General features: G+C 56.7%; 1 protein-coding gene across 3 annotated transcripts in view; it reads right to left on the bottom strand.

Moving 5' to 3' along the window:
* Positions 1 to 1,049: 1,049 nt before the first annotated feature.
* The window catches only part of LOC133754346 (katanin-interacting protein-like), an 85,456-nt gene continuing 71,794 nt past the window's right edge, over positions 1,050 to 14,711 (bottom strand). For all 3 annotated transcript variants that reach the window (XM_062184808.1, XM_062184809.1, XM_062184810.1), the window contains 2 exons: positions 13,922 to 14,019; positions 1,050 to 1,425 (listed from right to left, as the gene is read on the bottom strand). In XM_062184808.1, coding sequence (XP_062040792.1) covers positions 1,264 to 1,425; positions 13,922 to 14,019 — 260 coding nt within the window. In that variant the 3' untranslated portion in view covers positions 1,050 to 1,263. The remainder of the gene's footprint in view (positions 1,426 to 13,921; positions 14,020 to 14,711) is intronic.

The raw sequence follows: 14,711 nt of genomic DNA, 5'->3' as shown, positions 1-14,711 counted from the left end.
ACACTTGCTGTTCCCTCTGCCTGGAATGCTTTTCCCATTGCTGCTTCCCAAGCTGCGCCTGCTTACCCATCACCATTCAGCTGAAATGTCATACCTAGGAGAGGCCCTCCTTCCCTCTCTCCCATACCATCTTACTGTCCTACCTTCCTGAGAATACATCAGTACCTGAAATGATCTCACTGCTTGTTCCTTTGGTTTTCTTTATGGTCTGTCTCCCGTTTGGAGAATAATAATGTAAGTTGTTTAAGAATAAATGTCTCAGCAGTTCTGTCCATTGCTCTGTCTCTGGTGTCTGGGACAGAGCCTGAAGCCCAATAACAGGTGCACGACAGATGCCTGCTCAAGGCAAGACTGGGATACACGAGGGGACTTGCAGAAGTTTGGGGAGGGGTGGGCATTTAGCCTAGTGGTTAAGGCACAGCGTAGGAGGCCCTCATTCCATGTCGCAGTGCCTGGGTTTGAGCCTGCCTCTGGCTCCTGACCCTAAGCTTCCTGCTAGTACCTTTCCCGGGGGGCAGCAGGTGATGGTTCAAGTGAAGCCACCCACATGTGGCTTCAGACTACGATTAGCTTCAGTGGGGCCCTGGTCCCAGCCATTGTGGGCATTTGGGGTGTGAACCAGCAGATGCGAGCGAGCTCTCTCTCTGCTTCTCAAGGAAATAATAATTATTAAAAAGTTTAAAGTCCATGGAAAAATTGAATTGAAAGATGCTTATTTTTTGCATTTTTTTTTCCTACTCTGTGTTCCCATGAACTTAGGAAGACTCCCTCCTACTACTGCAGTTGAGAGGATATGGCAGTCTGAGTACGATGGGAGTGAGCAGCTGGCAAAGTCACGCACTGACCACGAGGACCCTGAGCCACAGCAGTTTGTGCTTGCGTTCTCTGCTACCTACGGCAGTAACAGTGCACGTCTACATATGTAGACAGACAGAGCGCCAGCTCTGCCTGCCTACCTTTCCCCACTAAACTCTGACCCAGGGTGAAGTCACTCCCTCTGGGGAGCCTTCCTGGACGCCAGTCCCCTCCTCCCTTCCCCCCATGCTTTGTCCTCACTTCTCAGCTGCTCTGTGCCATCGAGGGGCTATGTGGGGTATCAGACCCCAGCCTCACTGACCTGGGGACACCGGCATCTAGCACCCAGCCCACGTGCTCATCAAAGTGTGTTGAGATGAATACAGGAGGGAGGGACCCAGGTGCGAGTGAGGACAATGGCATGAATAACTGATGGAAAGTGTCCCAAGGGCCACCGGAGCCCTGAGCTCATGGCACAAGGCCATGGCCAATCCCTACCTGTGGACGATCCCCAGAAACATCCATGGTCTTGGCATCGGCATCCTCAGTCGACTCAAAATCTTCCGAGTAGTCCACGGGGGGTTCGATGTGGAGCCTCGAGCCGGCTTCTGTTCGGATCTGCACCGATCTCTATGCACAAAAATTGAGACAGATTCAGAGATGGGGGTAGTGAATGTCTGTGTTCCTCCCAGGGACGTGGACTAGCACGGGAGGGGCTGAGCACAGGAGTCTGGCGCAGCTGGGGGGTCTCACACAGGCCGGCACCATGTGGGTCGGGCCACCTGGGCTTAGAAGTCTTCACTGCCTCTTATTGGAATTTCCCAAGTATGTGCCGCAGAATTCTTAAAAACAACCTTTCTGGGGCTGGCGCTGTGGCACAGTGGTGCAGTGGCGCTGTGGCGCAGTGGGTTAAAGCCCTGGCCTGCAGTGCTGGTATCCCATATGGGCACCGGTTCTAGTCCCAGCTTCTCCTCTTCCAATCCAGCTCTCTGCTATGGTCTGGGAAGGAAGTGGAGGATGGCCCAAGTCCTTGGGCCCCTGCACTCGCATGGAAGACCCGGAAGAAGCTCCTGGCTTCAGATCGGCCCAGCTCCAGCCATTGCAGCCATCTGGGGAGTGAACCAGTGGATGGAAGACCTCTCTCTCTGTCTCTACCTCTCTCTGTAACTCTGTCTTTCAAATAAATAAAATAAATCTTTTTTTAAAAAAAAAAACCCTTTCCATTTGAGATGATCAGGCCTTTGGGAAGTATTCAGCTTCTCAAAAAGGGCCTTGTGAGCAAGTGATTTTGATCATTTTTTGGGGGCGGCACTTTTGGCATAGCAGGTAAGGCTGTCACCTACAGTGCCAGCATCCCATATGGGTGCCAGTTCAAGTCCTGCTGCTCCACTTCCAATCCAGCTCTCTGCTGTGGCCTTGGGCCCCTGTACCCACGTGGGAAACCTCGAGGAAGCTCCTGGCTCCTGGCTTTGGATCAGCTCAGCTGTTAACGGTCATTTGGGGAGTGAACCAGCAGATAGAAGACCTCTCTCTCTCTCTCTCTCTCTCTCTCTCTCTCTCTCTCTCTCCTGCCTCTGCTTTTCTGTAATTCTGCCTTTCAAATAAATAAATAAATAATCTTAAAAAAAAGATCATTTTGTGAGTTCAAGATCAGCCTAGGTTTTGTCTCTCCACTCCGGGCTCACCCCATGATCATCGTCCACACCTCCTACGAGCAGCCTACGTGGATGCCAGCCCATGGGGCCTCCTGAGCCTGAACAACAACCTGCAAACCAGAAGCTGAAATAAACCTTCTCTTTCCCAAGACACTGTTCTGGGCTGCTTTGTTTAGAGCAACACAAAGCAGAATTAATACACCTGGTGTGGCAGGCTGTGGGCTGACACCCAATATCCATGTCCCCTTCTCCTCCTGCACTGAGTTCCCAGAATCCCCTGCGGCTGGGCAGGAGCCCCGAGGTGCAGGTAGGAGGCAGGATGGGTGCCTGTTCTAGGCTGTGCCCTTAAAAGGAAGAAGCTGGGCTCCCCTGGCCCTGGGTGGAGGAGGCAGTGAGCTGTCCGGGGCTGTGGGGAGGGAGGGACATCTGGAAGATGCCACGGCACAGAGTTGGTGCCTGGCTTCTCCCATGATCCCCGGGCTGCCTGCTCCTGCCTCAGCCGTGTCCTGCCAGAGACATGAGCTTCTGTGCTGCTCAAGCCTGCGTGACCGGGGCCCTGCTGTGAGAGCAGCCAGGCCTGTGCCCTCATGGAGAAAGGCAGAGTCCTCTGTGATGCAGCCCATGGCCCCACTTCTGATTCCTGGGCACGCACTCGCACGCCTGGCAATCGGGCCAAACAGAACCACCTGCAGCCGAGGAGCGCCCATCAGGAAATACCTCCACCTCCCCCTCCTGACTCGGAACACATGTGTGGCCCAAGCGTGGGAGTGAGAGTCAGGTCTGGCTGATCAGCCCATCCACCTCTCACAACAGGCCCTAGCCTGCAGATTCCGAGATGGGCCTGGAGCCACGGCAGCCAAGGAGGATGGCCCTGGGACTCCTGCTAGAGCCACGGGGAGGAGCTCTCTGCTGTAGGAGTGGTAAAGTGTGCCAGCAGCTGCTAAGGGCCGTCCTGTCCTAACACAGAGAGGAGAGGAGCTGACAGGCTGAAGTGGAGTTCTGATGAATTTGTGTAGATGCCCTGGATCCAGCTGCACCTGAAGCAAGTCCAGTGACCCTTTCTCTTTGGCTTAGACCAACATAAATAGCAATTATGTTCCTTCTGACAGTCTTGACCCTCACCTGTGCCCTAACCTCTCCGACCCCTGTGCCTTTGCTCATGCTGTTCACCCAATTTGAATGCCCTTCTCCCAAATCTCTTCCACGTACCCAAATCCTAGGTAAGTTTGGAGACAGCGCTCTCTGCCCACACAACAGCTGTCCACTGCCTGATTCTGTGGAGGTGGCAAGATGCCTGAGGACAAGGAAGAAAGCCACATTTCAGGGTGGCCCGGAGGAAAAACAGAGGAAGCCTGGGTTGCTGGTGGCACCAACCACCCGTCTCCTACAGGCTGCCTGCCTCCACACGGCAGTCTGAGCCGTCATGGTTACTTACAGGGGAACTCAAGTCCAGTGACACTCCTGTGGCTGTATCACAGTGGGCCATGCGTGGTGAACAGCCTGAGATCTAACCTCAGGCAGATTGGCTCAGTTCCCGGAACCCTGATGCTAACTCCCTGTATGACCTAGGCAGGGCACGTCCCCTGACACCCCAGGCACCAGCTTCCCCATGTGCCAAAGCGGCACTCACGCTGTGAGGACGATACACAAGGGAGCAGGCTGGGGCTGGAGAGGCACCCACTCATGTGCCAACAGCTCTGCACAGGTGCCCGGACCTCCCCCTACCAAAGGAGGGGACACATTTCCTCCAACATGGACCCTAAAAGCAAGCCAACAACATCATCCACTCATCAGCTGGAGAAACTGCCGCGTGTTCCCAGGCTGGAGGCAGATCTGGCTGTGAGCAGGGCCCAGACTGGTGTGGGGTGAGCGTGGTGCCCAGGGCGCTATTGGAAATGGCCTCACTCTTGGGTGCCAACGTGCACGTATGCAAATCTGACTATGAGACCCCCTCAGATCTGCGCAAGGCGCCTTGCCTGTGCTTGTCCTGGTCCTGTGGCTGAGTGGTAGAAGACACAGAGCCCGAGTCCTGACTCCAGAACCCGAGTTCAAGGCAAGTCAGGCGTTACTTTCCCCGAGGCCCTGGCAAGACCCTTCCACCCCGTGTGAGGTTCCGCTTCCCCACATGCTTAGGAAATGTAGCATGTTGGAGCCTTATGGCCCCACACGACCTGCAACTCAGGCCAGGGCTCTCTTCTTCTTCAAATTCATTCATTTAATCTACTTATTTTAGGGGTAGAGAGGTAGGCAGCAAAAGATCTCCTATCTGCTGATTTAATCCCCAAATGCCCACAATAGCCAGGGCTGGGCCAGCCAGGAGCCCAGAACTCCATCCGGGTCTCTCACATGAGTGGCAGGGACCCAAGTACTTGGGTCAACACCTGCTGCCACCCAGGGTGCACATTAGGAGGAAGCTGGATGGGAAGCAGAGTTGGGACTTGAACCAGACATGGTAACACAGGACGTGAGCGTCCCAGCTGGTGGCTTAACCCCTGTGCCAAACGTCCACGGAGTGATCAAAGCTCACGCTGTGGCACGCCTCCTGCTCCCCTCAGTGCTGCCACTGCAGCTGCCATGTCACCCAATACTCCACGGTGCATTCGCTCACGACACACCCCCAGGGGAAAATGAGGCCCAAGGACATTAGGTGCTCATCCAAGGTCGCCCCACTAAGAAGCCACGGAGCCTAGTGTTAAACCCCAGTGGCGTGGCTCCAGAGGCCAGACAACCCACCGCGACCGGCCAGCTTTTCCTGTAAACGGCTGGAGAGTACACATCTCACACCCTGCCAGTGTGTGCTCGCTGCTGTAATACTCAACTGTCCCACTGTAGCTCGAACACAGCCCCAGACAAAGCCGAAACAAATGGGCTGGCCAGGTTCCAATCACACTTGGTTTATAAGAACAGGCTGAGGCCGGATTCGGCCCGGGGACTGCAGTTTGCCAACCAATCCCTGTTCTAAGCCACCATAGGACACTGCCTCAGCAGGCCCAAGAGGGATAAATGTGCCCCACCTGGCGACAGCAGAGACCAAGCGGGATTAGAGAATTGCCTGCGAAGATCTGAGGTACAGGAGGCAGGCAGCGGGTAAGCCACAGATGACTCAGGGCAAAGAGCTTGGAACGAGAGAGTGCAAGGGGCTGGAAAAGCAGCTGGGAAGTCTCTGTGAACAGAGAGAAGAGGTGCAGAAGGAAGGTACCATTGTTTGCTTCCAGAACCTTCCAGAAGCCCCTCTGGACTCTGAGTGCCCTGTGCCGTTCCCTCCACCTCCTCCCACTCTGCTGTGCCCTCCTGACCACGTGCTTGGCTGCCCTGGGCTCTGGCACCAAGTGACACGTGGCTTTCTCCCGGGCTCTGCCCACTCGCTCTCAGAGCCGAGCAAGTGCCAGCAGCAAGATCTGAGGAGGGAAGCACCTCACAGGGCGCAGGTCCCCTGGAGGCTTCCAGGCCAGGACACTCCTGGAGGCACCCTGCCTCAGCCAGGATGAGGCTGTAAAGACTCTGACTTCACTGCTGAGATGGACTCCCTGGGACATGTTCAACAAGCGCCCCCCCTCCTCTGCAGGAACCCCTAGTAATGTCCAAATGCCAGGAGCCTTCTGGGGGAGGGGGAGTGTGAGGAAGAGGGGGGAGGGCCTGTAGGTTTGAGCCCAGGCCTAAGGAGGAGCCTGACTCCCCAGCACCAGCCAGTGCCTCAGGTGGGGCCCGGCCCCTCCCGCGGGGTTCTGATCTTTGGTCTAGAAAGGGAGCGGCCTTGACTAGGGCCTTGGGACTTATGAAGATGGCAGAATTTCAGTGCCCCTGGCCCCTCGCCTTAGGAGTCAGCAGGTGCATTTTAACAATAGAACCACTGTGTCTGGCTGTCTGGCACGCAATGCCCTGTGTCCTAGCAAAACACCCTGCTCTTCTGGGAAATCCTCTCCTCACTCCTTGGCCTGCTAATCCAAGTGGAACTGAGTTCCCTCCCAGGGGCGGACGGAGCTGTGACGCAGGCCTGGTCAATCAGAGCATGGTTCATGGTGACTGGTTCAGGGGAACCCAAGAAAGGCAACAACAGGCGTCAGATCGGAAGCGGGAGCTTCTGGTAACTCCCGGTACTCCACGGGGCACAGGAGGAAAAGCAGAGCTGAAAGCAATGCGTCCTCTGACGTGGTCTGAGCCACTGGGCCCAGCCACAGCTGAACGTAGGAGAGCAAGTCATGGAACCGGGATGGGGCCAGGCAGTGGGTGCAGCTAAGACAATGCCTGGGAAGCCCGCGTCCCATGTCAGAGCGCCTGCTTTGCTCCCAGGCCTCTCCACTTGCCATCACAGCTTCCTGCTAACACGCACCCTGGCAGGCAGCTCGAGAGGACTCAAGGGCTCGGGTCCCTGCCACCCACGTAGGAGACCTGGATGGAGTTCCAGGCTCCAGTCTTCAGCCTGGCCCAGCATCAGGGGATGGATGATCTCTGTTTTTCTCTCTCTCTGTCTGTCTTTCCCTTAAAATGAAAATAAATTTGAGAGAGAGAGAGTTGGGAAGAAGACAGCTTTGCCTCTGATTTGAATTTTAAAATACAGGGAAGGGCTCCAGCACTCCAGGAGAGGGCCCAGGTATCTTTTGCTTCTGCAGTTTTCCCAGCCTCGCCTCCCAGCGGTTCAACAACACCCTGGTTTCACCAACATCACCAAGGGGCAAACGCAGGTTTGCAGTGGGCATTCAGGCCCAGAGTCGGCAAAGTCCTCACTGAGCACTGACTGCACAGAAGCTTCTGGAAGCATGGCAAGACGGCGAAGAACACCTAAACACCGAGGCCCTGCCCTGCACCCACAACGGAAGAATGTGCTTATGAAGCGACATATAAAAAAATGACCAGGGTCCAGAAAGAGTGTCTCATGCTGAGTGGGTGCCTGAGGAGGGAGGGAAGAGTAGACAGAGCCACCATCTGGCCCGCTCGCCCGCCGCCAGCCCTGGGGAGGCCCTGGGAGGAGACAGGCAGGTTCTCACTCGGCCCGCACGAGCAGGCCTGCTCTCCCTGCCTCCCACCCTCCACACGCCCTTGCACGGCATGGTGACTTCGATCCTGGCTGGCTCCCTGCCTGGCACGCTGCTCCACCAGGAGTGGGCGTTCCCAAGCGGCTGCTCTTTCCTGCCTACTCGCAGCGCCCAGACCTGGGCGGACTCTTGAGACGTCTGCAAAGGGGGAGGCTTTCAGAACCCTGCCACCCAAATCCTCACGTCCCCGCTGGCCGGCCCAAGGCCACGCTCGGCCCAGTGCACACTCAGGGTTATCTGTATCTGCCGCCCCTCTCTGCAGCGGGCTCTAAGCTTACTGTCAAGTACCATAAGAAAAAAAAAAAGAGCAAAGCTGGGGGCGGCCCTGTAGGGTTGTGCAGGTTGTGCGCTATGTCAATGGCTCCCTCTAGAGGTAGAAGGGTCCTGACACCGGGGACCAAGGCAGGCCTGGGGTGGGGAGCGCCTCGCTTGATCTGTCCTTCCCGTATTTGTCTGATCTCCTCCAAGTAACAGCGCTTGCTGCGCGGACAGTCTGTGTTGGGCAAGGTCACGGGAAAGGCCGACGCTTATTGTCCTCACTGTGGGGGTTTCGCAGCTCAGAAAGAGAAAGAGGATGGCAAAGGAAAGGGCCCCCACTGCTTCACATTTGCACCGGCGAGCTTTCCAGAAGGTACTTCGGCCGCCTTGGCCACAACAAGAAACCGGATGTGGCAGAGGAGGGGGAGCAGAGCCTCTGCTTTAATCATCGCAATGAACTTGCTTTTGAGACCTTTAAGGAAAGCCCACCCCACAGTAAATTGTGGAAGGCCAATCCCTTCACTACCAATTTAATGCTGGGCGCCGCCGACGTTCATCAAATCTGACAGCATTTTGGTAAACGACGGCTGTGTTGATTAGGCCGCTGTCCACCCAAGTATTACAAGGCTGAGGAAGCCATAAATCTTAATCCACTGATAGCAGCAGAAAGATCTAAGGCCTGGAAGTGGGGGTGGGGGTGGGGGTGGGGGGGAAGGACAGTAGGAGCAAGAGCCCATTTATCACCACAGCCTATTCCACGGCCAAAGTGGCAGCCTGGAAGCCTGCACGGCCGCCACCATTAACCTCCAGAGCCCTGGCATCGGGGTGTTGGGAAAGGGTGTTAGCGGCACGGGTGTCTGAATGACTTGGTGATCCGGGGACCTTTAGGCCTGGGCACCTGTGAGGCAGCTCTACCCCAGAGGGCTCCCTTAGTGCTGTGCAAGACCATCAGAAGGGAAACCTGCGCCACAGGAAGAGGCTAACGTACTGTGTGTGGTCCGTGACCCTGGGATGTGGGGTGCCACAGAGTTCTGGGGAGCCAGTAGAGGAGGGAAGAGGGTGAGCTGGGAGGGGTGGGTAACACAGGGCTGGCTGGAAATACAGCTGCGACTCCAGGCACTTGCTGTGTATTGGGACCACTGTGTCATACCACTGTGTCCCTTGTCATCCCAGCTGTGCCTAAATGGAGTGATCAGTCCTGCTGGTACTCCTGGTGGGCACTGTCATTGGGAGAAGCCCCCAGACTGGGAGAAGGCTGTGGTCTCTCTCCAGAGGGCGTGGCTTTTGAGAACTGGTCACTGGGCATTGGGGATTTTGCTGCCTAACCACTCCGCCCACCCCTGGCTGCCTCTGAGGGTGGCGGGGCCCATGAGGAAGGGGCTAGGACAAAGAGACTGTCTATGTGCCCCACAGCACCCTGCTTCTCAGGGACCAGCCCAGCCCCCTCTCCCTCGTGACAGTGACATCGGCGTGGTGGGCACACCAAGTCTATTTGTGCCATCCTGGCTCTCGTCTCCTCCGGGAGAAGCTCTGGGCCCACAGTGCCTGCTTCACGGGCAGCTCGAGGGCCAGGGGGCTTTGCCTCGGACAACCTGGCCCCAGCTCCAGCTGCAGCCGCAGACGCAGGAGTGAGCAGCACACCCAGGCTGTGCGCCCGAGGAACGAAGAGGGGCTGGCAGAGTCAGGTGGTCTCGCTCTTGGAAAATGTCAACTACCGCATATTGAGGGAGTGAAAACCTGACATGGAGCAGGTGCGGGGGGCCAGAGAACAGAGGCCGGAGAGTGGGGGGCTGCGCCGGGAGGTGGAGAGAAGAGAGCTGCGTTTGGCTCCCAGCGCCCTCTGCAAAGTGCTTCCTGCACACAGCAGCTGGGAACCATCCCTGAAGCACCCAGACGTGGCCTCCTCTTTCAACCCTCTGGGGCAGCTCCTCACATCTGGATTAAAATCCAAGCTCCTTGTGGTTGTCTTCCAGGTACTGTGTGATCCAGCCCCGCCCATCTATGACCCCAAAGCCCCCCGCGCCCTCTCCACTGCAGTGTACTGGTCATGCCCGCTGCCTGCCCTAGCCCCTTCCACTGCCCGCCCCCCACTGTGCCTTCTACCTGGGGCACACTCCCCTGTAGCTCCCTGGGGCTGCCACGGGCTGCCGCGCAGTCTCCGCGCAGCCAGGGCCCCGGGGGACGAAGCTGCGGCAGACGCGTGTGTTTTCTCTCCTTGTGTATCAACGTGCTTGCCCTTGGCCTCCTACCAACTCCCTGTAGCAGGAGCTCCAGGGGCGCAGGGCCCAGGCCAGCCACACTTGCCTGCTGCGACCCCAGCACCCATCCTGTGCCCCAACCTTAGGAGGGGCACCAGGACAAGCCCGGAGGGAAGGGCCGAGTGGGTACAGGGCCCTGCTGCAGCGAGGAGCCCCGGGGTCTCCAGGCCAGCTGCCCTCCCCGTCCAGACCCGATGGAATCCAGCAGTGGTCAGGCCTCTTATTCACAAGGCACTGGCGAGGCACTGGCCCAGCCGATCCTTAGCGACTCTACCCAGGGCAGGCGATGTTACCGACTCTGCTCCACAAAGCACAAGGTGACACAACTTACCTGAGACCGCTCAACTACTGGGGGGTGGAGCCACGGCCTTGAACCCAGGCTGCTCTTGACAATTTCTCGGGTGTACGTGCCACCTGCCCCAGGTGCTCCCACCCTGACACTGCAGACAGTCCCTCTCTGATGGACCACCCCTTTCCCACACTGCACACTGCACACAGCCTTCACAGCAACCACGGGACCAAAGCCGAGAGAGGTTGTGTCGCCTAACAGGGCACACAGCTGGGTTAGCAAGGCGCATGGCTCAGAGATGCTGTGTTACCTGCTCCAGGACACACAGTTAATAAGTGTCCAAAGCCTATTCCCTCCCACTGTCTGGGGACCCCAAAACCCAAATGCCCCCATGAGCCAGTGGGAAATGGAAACCTGGAAGGAGAAAGGCAGCGGCCCAAGCCTGAGAATAAACTGCAATGGCCACAGGCCTCAGCTTCGGGGCTCTAAGGGAGTGGTGGGGCCTGCGGCCAACAAGAGGCCTTGTGCCCTGCTCCCAGGGGACGACTGCTGGTGGCTGCCTAACACTAGGACAGCCCAGCTTGGGAGCCACAACTTCCATTTTTCCAAGGAAATAGGACTCCAGATATTTTCTATACAAAATCTTTCGGGGCCAGTGTTGTGGTGTAGCAGGTAAAGCCACGACCTGAGACACTGGCATACCATATGGGCACCGGTCTAGTCCCAGCTGCTCTACTTCCAATCCAGCTCCCTGCTAATGGCCTAGGAAAAGCAGCGGAGGATGGCCCAAGTGTTTGGGCCCCTGCCATTCACATGGGAGACTTGGATGAAACTCCTGGCTCCTGGCTTCAGCCTAGACACCACTGACCATTACAGCCATCTGGGGAATTAGGAACCAGCGGATGGAAGATCTCTCTGTCTCTCCCTCTCTCGCTATAACTCTTTCAAAGTTAAAAAAAAAAAAAAAAAAAAACTTAAACAACAACTTTGAAATATAAATGTTGGCAGGAACCGAGGTCTTTGTTACACTGCGGGCACCACGCATGATCTGGAGGCAAGTGTGCCCATCATCCTCAAGCTGCTGACTTCCAGGCTCCAGCAGGCCATATGCTTTACATAACCGTCACACCCTCCTCCCGGCTGGGCAGCCTCCCCACGGGGTCACAGCCAGCACTCCCAGGGCAGGAGCTGAGCCTTCTTTGATTTTTTTTCTGTAACTCCAGAGCCTAGCACGGTGCCTGGGCCCTGGCAGGTGAAATTAGTGGATGATTTTGTTCACGAAATGAATGCTCCCTCCATCCAGTCCCCATTTGTCTAAATCTCTGGGAGCCACATTTGGGTGGCCTAGAGCCCATGGCAGGGGAAGGGCATTAGGCTTTGTGCCACTCTCCTCCTAGGGGGCCCGGCTGATTGGTAGAGATCAGAGAGCCAAACGCGGTACTTCTCAGTTTCCCTTGGGCTCCAGGTATGATTTAGGGTCACCAATCAGGTGGCCTCACAAGACAGGGAAAGCAGAAGTGAGGAAAGGAGGGGACAGACGCAGGCTGTTTCAGTGCTGAGCACAGGTGGCCAGGCCGTGGGCAGGGTCTTCCTTCCAGGGCAGTGCTCACAGGCACAGGGACATCTTGAGGCCAAAGGTTGGCTTCCTGATTCCCAGACAGCAGCTCAGGAGACCTTCTGCTTCTGGTCCCCGCCAGGCAGCTGACGGCTAAGTGGCTTCCCTCCCATCATCATTCCTGCAGGCTCAGCTCAGAGCCCACTCCTCACGCTGGCCCAAGGCTTGTGCCAGCACCCGGATTCTCTGCACCACAGCCCTTTCTGCTTAAAATAGCCGGAGTGGTCTCTTCGGGCAGGCACTGAGTGACCCCGACTGATGGAGTGCAGAAGGACAATCACAGCCCTCGGAGCCTCGGGAAGCCAGGAAATTAGGCATGATTAGGTGCTGCGAAGCGAGGACCTCAAGGAGAGGCTGGGGAAGGACGCTAATTAATCCGAGGCCAAGTCTTTTAAATGGCGCGGAGTCTGGGGCCGGCCATGAAGTCACAGCCAGGAAGACACAAATATGGCTCCTGATAATAGAAGGCACTCAGAACCACTCCAAGAACTGTCAGGAGTGAGAGGTGGAGAAAAGGCCTCGCTAATGAGAAATTAACATTCATGGCTGGGGACAGAAGCAGGCCTCAGGGCCGCCTGCACCGGTGTGGAGATAAGGCAGGGACAGCCTTCCCCCAGGAAGCACACACTTGAGCGTGCCCTTGTCGGGAGGCAGAAAGATCACACCGGCTTTGGGGTTCCCGGCCCAGGGTTCCAATCCCAGCCAGGCACCCGAGTCTGGACAGCAGCACAATGACCTTCAGGGTAACCGCACAAAGGGGTGCAGAAAGCCCAGGAATGCCTTTATATCGCCCCCTACCTTTGCAACAGGGCAAAATGCAGCTCTGAATGCTGGTGAACACAAGGTTCATAACAATAACAACAACAACAATAATAATAATTTAAAAACCTGCCGTGTAAGCCTCACCAAGTTAGGTCTCTGGGAGGGGAGCTTGGGTATCTGTGTTTTTTTTTTTGTTTGTTTGTTTGTTTTTAAGATTTTATTTATTTATTTGAGAAGTAGAGCTACAGAGAGAGGGAGGGACTGAGAGAAAAGCCTTCCATCCACTGGTTCACTCCCCAGATGGCCACAATGGCTGGAGCTGGGCCCCTCTGAAGCCAGGAACCAGGAGCTTCTTCCAGGTCTCCCATGTGGGTGCAGAGACCCAAGGACTTGCGCCATCCTCCAGTGCCTTCCCAGGCCATAGCAGAGAGCTGGATCAGAACAGGAGCAGCTGGGACACAAACTGGCACCCACATGGGATGCCCACGCTGCAGGCAAAGGCTCAACCAGCCCCTGGGTACCCACGTTTGAAAAATCTGCCCAGGGGATTCAAATAGGTAGTCAAGGCAGAGACCACCTTGAGGCCAGGTATGGAACGAGTGGCGGCAGGATATGGTATCAAGGACAACACAGGCAAGAGCGAGAAACTTGGCATCAAAGGTCTAGGTTGGAGTCTTGACCCTGCCACGTCTTAGCTGTGACCTTGAAGAGCTCGCTGAACTTCTCAGAGCACCTGTCCCCTCAGCTCCCATGCAGGAAGGCACTGGGCTGCACCCTGGAGGTCTCTTGGCAGGATCGAGGAGAGGAGACACACGTGGTGTCTAAGCTTGGTCCCGCCTGGTCCCCGGGATAGCTGCTCAGAAAGGCAGGCTGCTGACCTGAGCCGCATCCGCAGCAACTCAAACTGACCTCTGGATCCTCTGAGGCAAGGGCTTTGTGCCACTCACTCACTCTGCCCCTGGCGTCTAGGAGCATGCATGGCATACAGCAGGTGCTCAATAAAAAATCTGCTGTAAGACTAAGTCATTGCGAGGGAGCAGAGTCTGACCTCCCCACGCTCCCGAGTGGGGCCGGGATGACCCTATCCAGAAGGGAGGACCACACGGCAGAAAGAGGACGGCGCGCCCAGAACGGGCACCACTAGGGCGCCCAGCCACACCCACCGGCTGCCCTGGGGGATCTGAAACGCTCTGATCTGTTTCCAGCCCCTCGACCGTCCCACGCCCTATTTTAAAGCAGGAGCCGGGGCCACAGACCTGGTGCCATCCTCGGCGCTGCACTCTGCTGGGGGCCGTCTGTGAACCGTGTCGCAAGGCGTCTTCGGCTTCTCGAAGCAGGGTTCTTCGTGCACAATCTGCGGCAGAGGCAGCGAGGACACTGGTGAGGCGCTGATGGCTCGCTTGCGCCCAGGGGTGTTTCGTAACAGGCATCTAAGGTGCGTGTCAGCGTGCCCCAAAGTCTTGTATGGGAGGACGCTCCCTGCAGTGCTGTGTGCAGTGGCGGTGTGTGTGTGTGTGTGTGTGTGTGTGAGTGTGTGGTTAGGAAGCAGGCTAACCACCCAGCGACCAGGGGAACTGAGCCACAGCACGTCAGCACTGCAGGGCGACAAGCAAAATGTGCTGTCCCATCAGGCAGATGGAGATGTGCAAACCATGTATCTCCAAGATACAGGGGCCTGGGAAGGCACTGCTTGTGCACCAGGTCACTAGCTGAACTAGCCAGGGAAACAGGATAGATTTAACTGGTGAATGAATGAATATATTGCTGGCACGCCCAGGATGGTGAATCCTGCTCTCTGCTCCTCCCTGAAACCTGGACCAGGAGGGGCGCAGGTTTCCCTTGCAGCCCTTGGAGCCAGGAAGCTCAGACTAAGCCGTGCTGAGCTGCCCTGGTTCTCCCAGGGGAACAGGCTGGAACACCACTTCCTCTTCTTGTCCCTTGGTGTGGCTGTGATTTTCACTGTTTCTGAACAGCGCGGGATCTTGCATGTGTGTGAGGCAGCAGCGCATCAGAGTAACGCGCACTGAGGTCACCATGTGCCGCACC

Source organism: Lepus europaeus (assembly GCF_033115175.1).
Source record: "Lepus europaeus isolate LE1 chromosome 21 unlocalized genomic scaffold, mLepTim1.pri SUPER_21_unloc_6, whole genome shotgun sequence".
NCBI classification, from domain to species: Eukaryota; Metazoa; Chordata; class Mammalia; order Lagomorpha; family Leporidae; genus Lepus; species Lepus europaeus.
The sequence above is the reverse complement of the archived record's forward strand: the minus strand, read 5'-3'. Positions and strand labels throughout refer to the sequence as shown.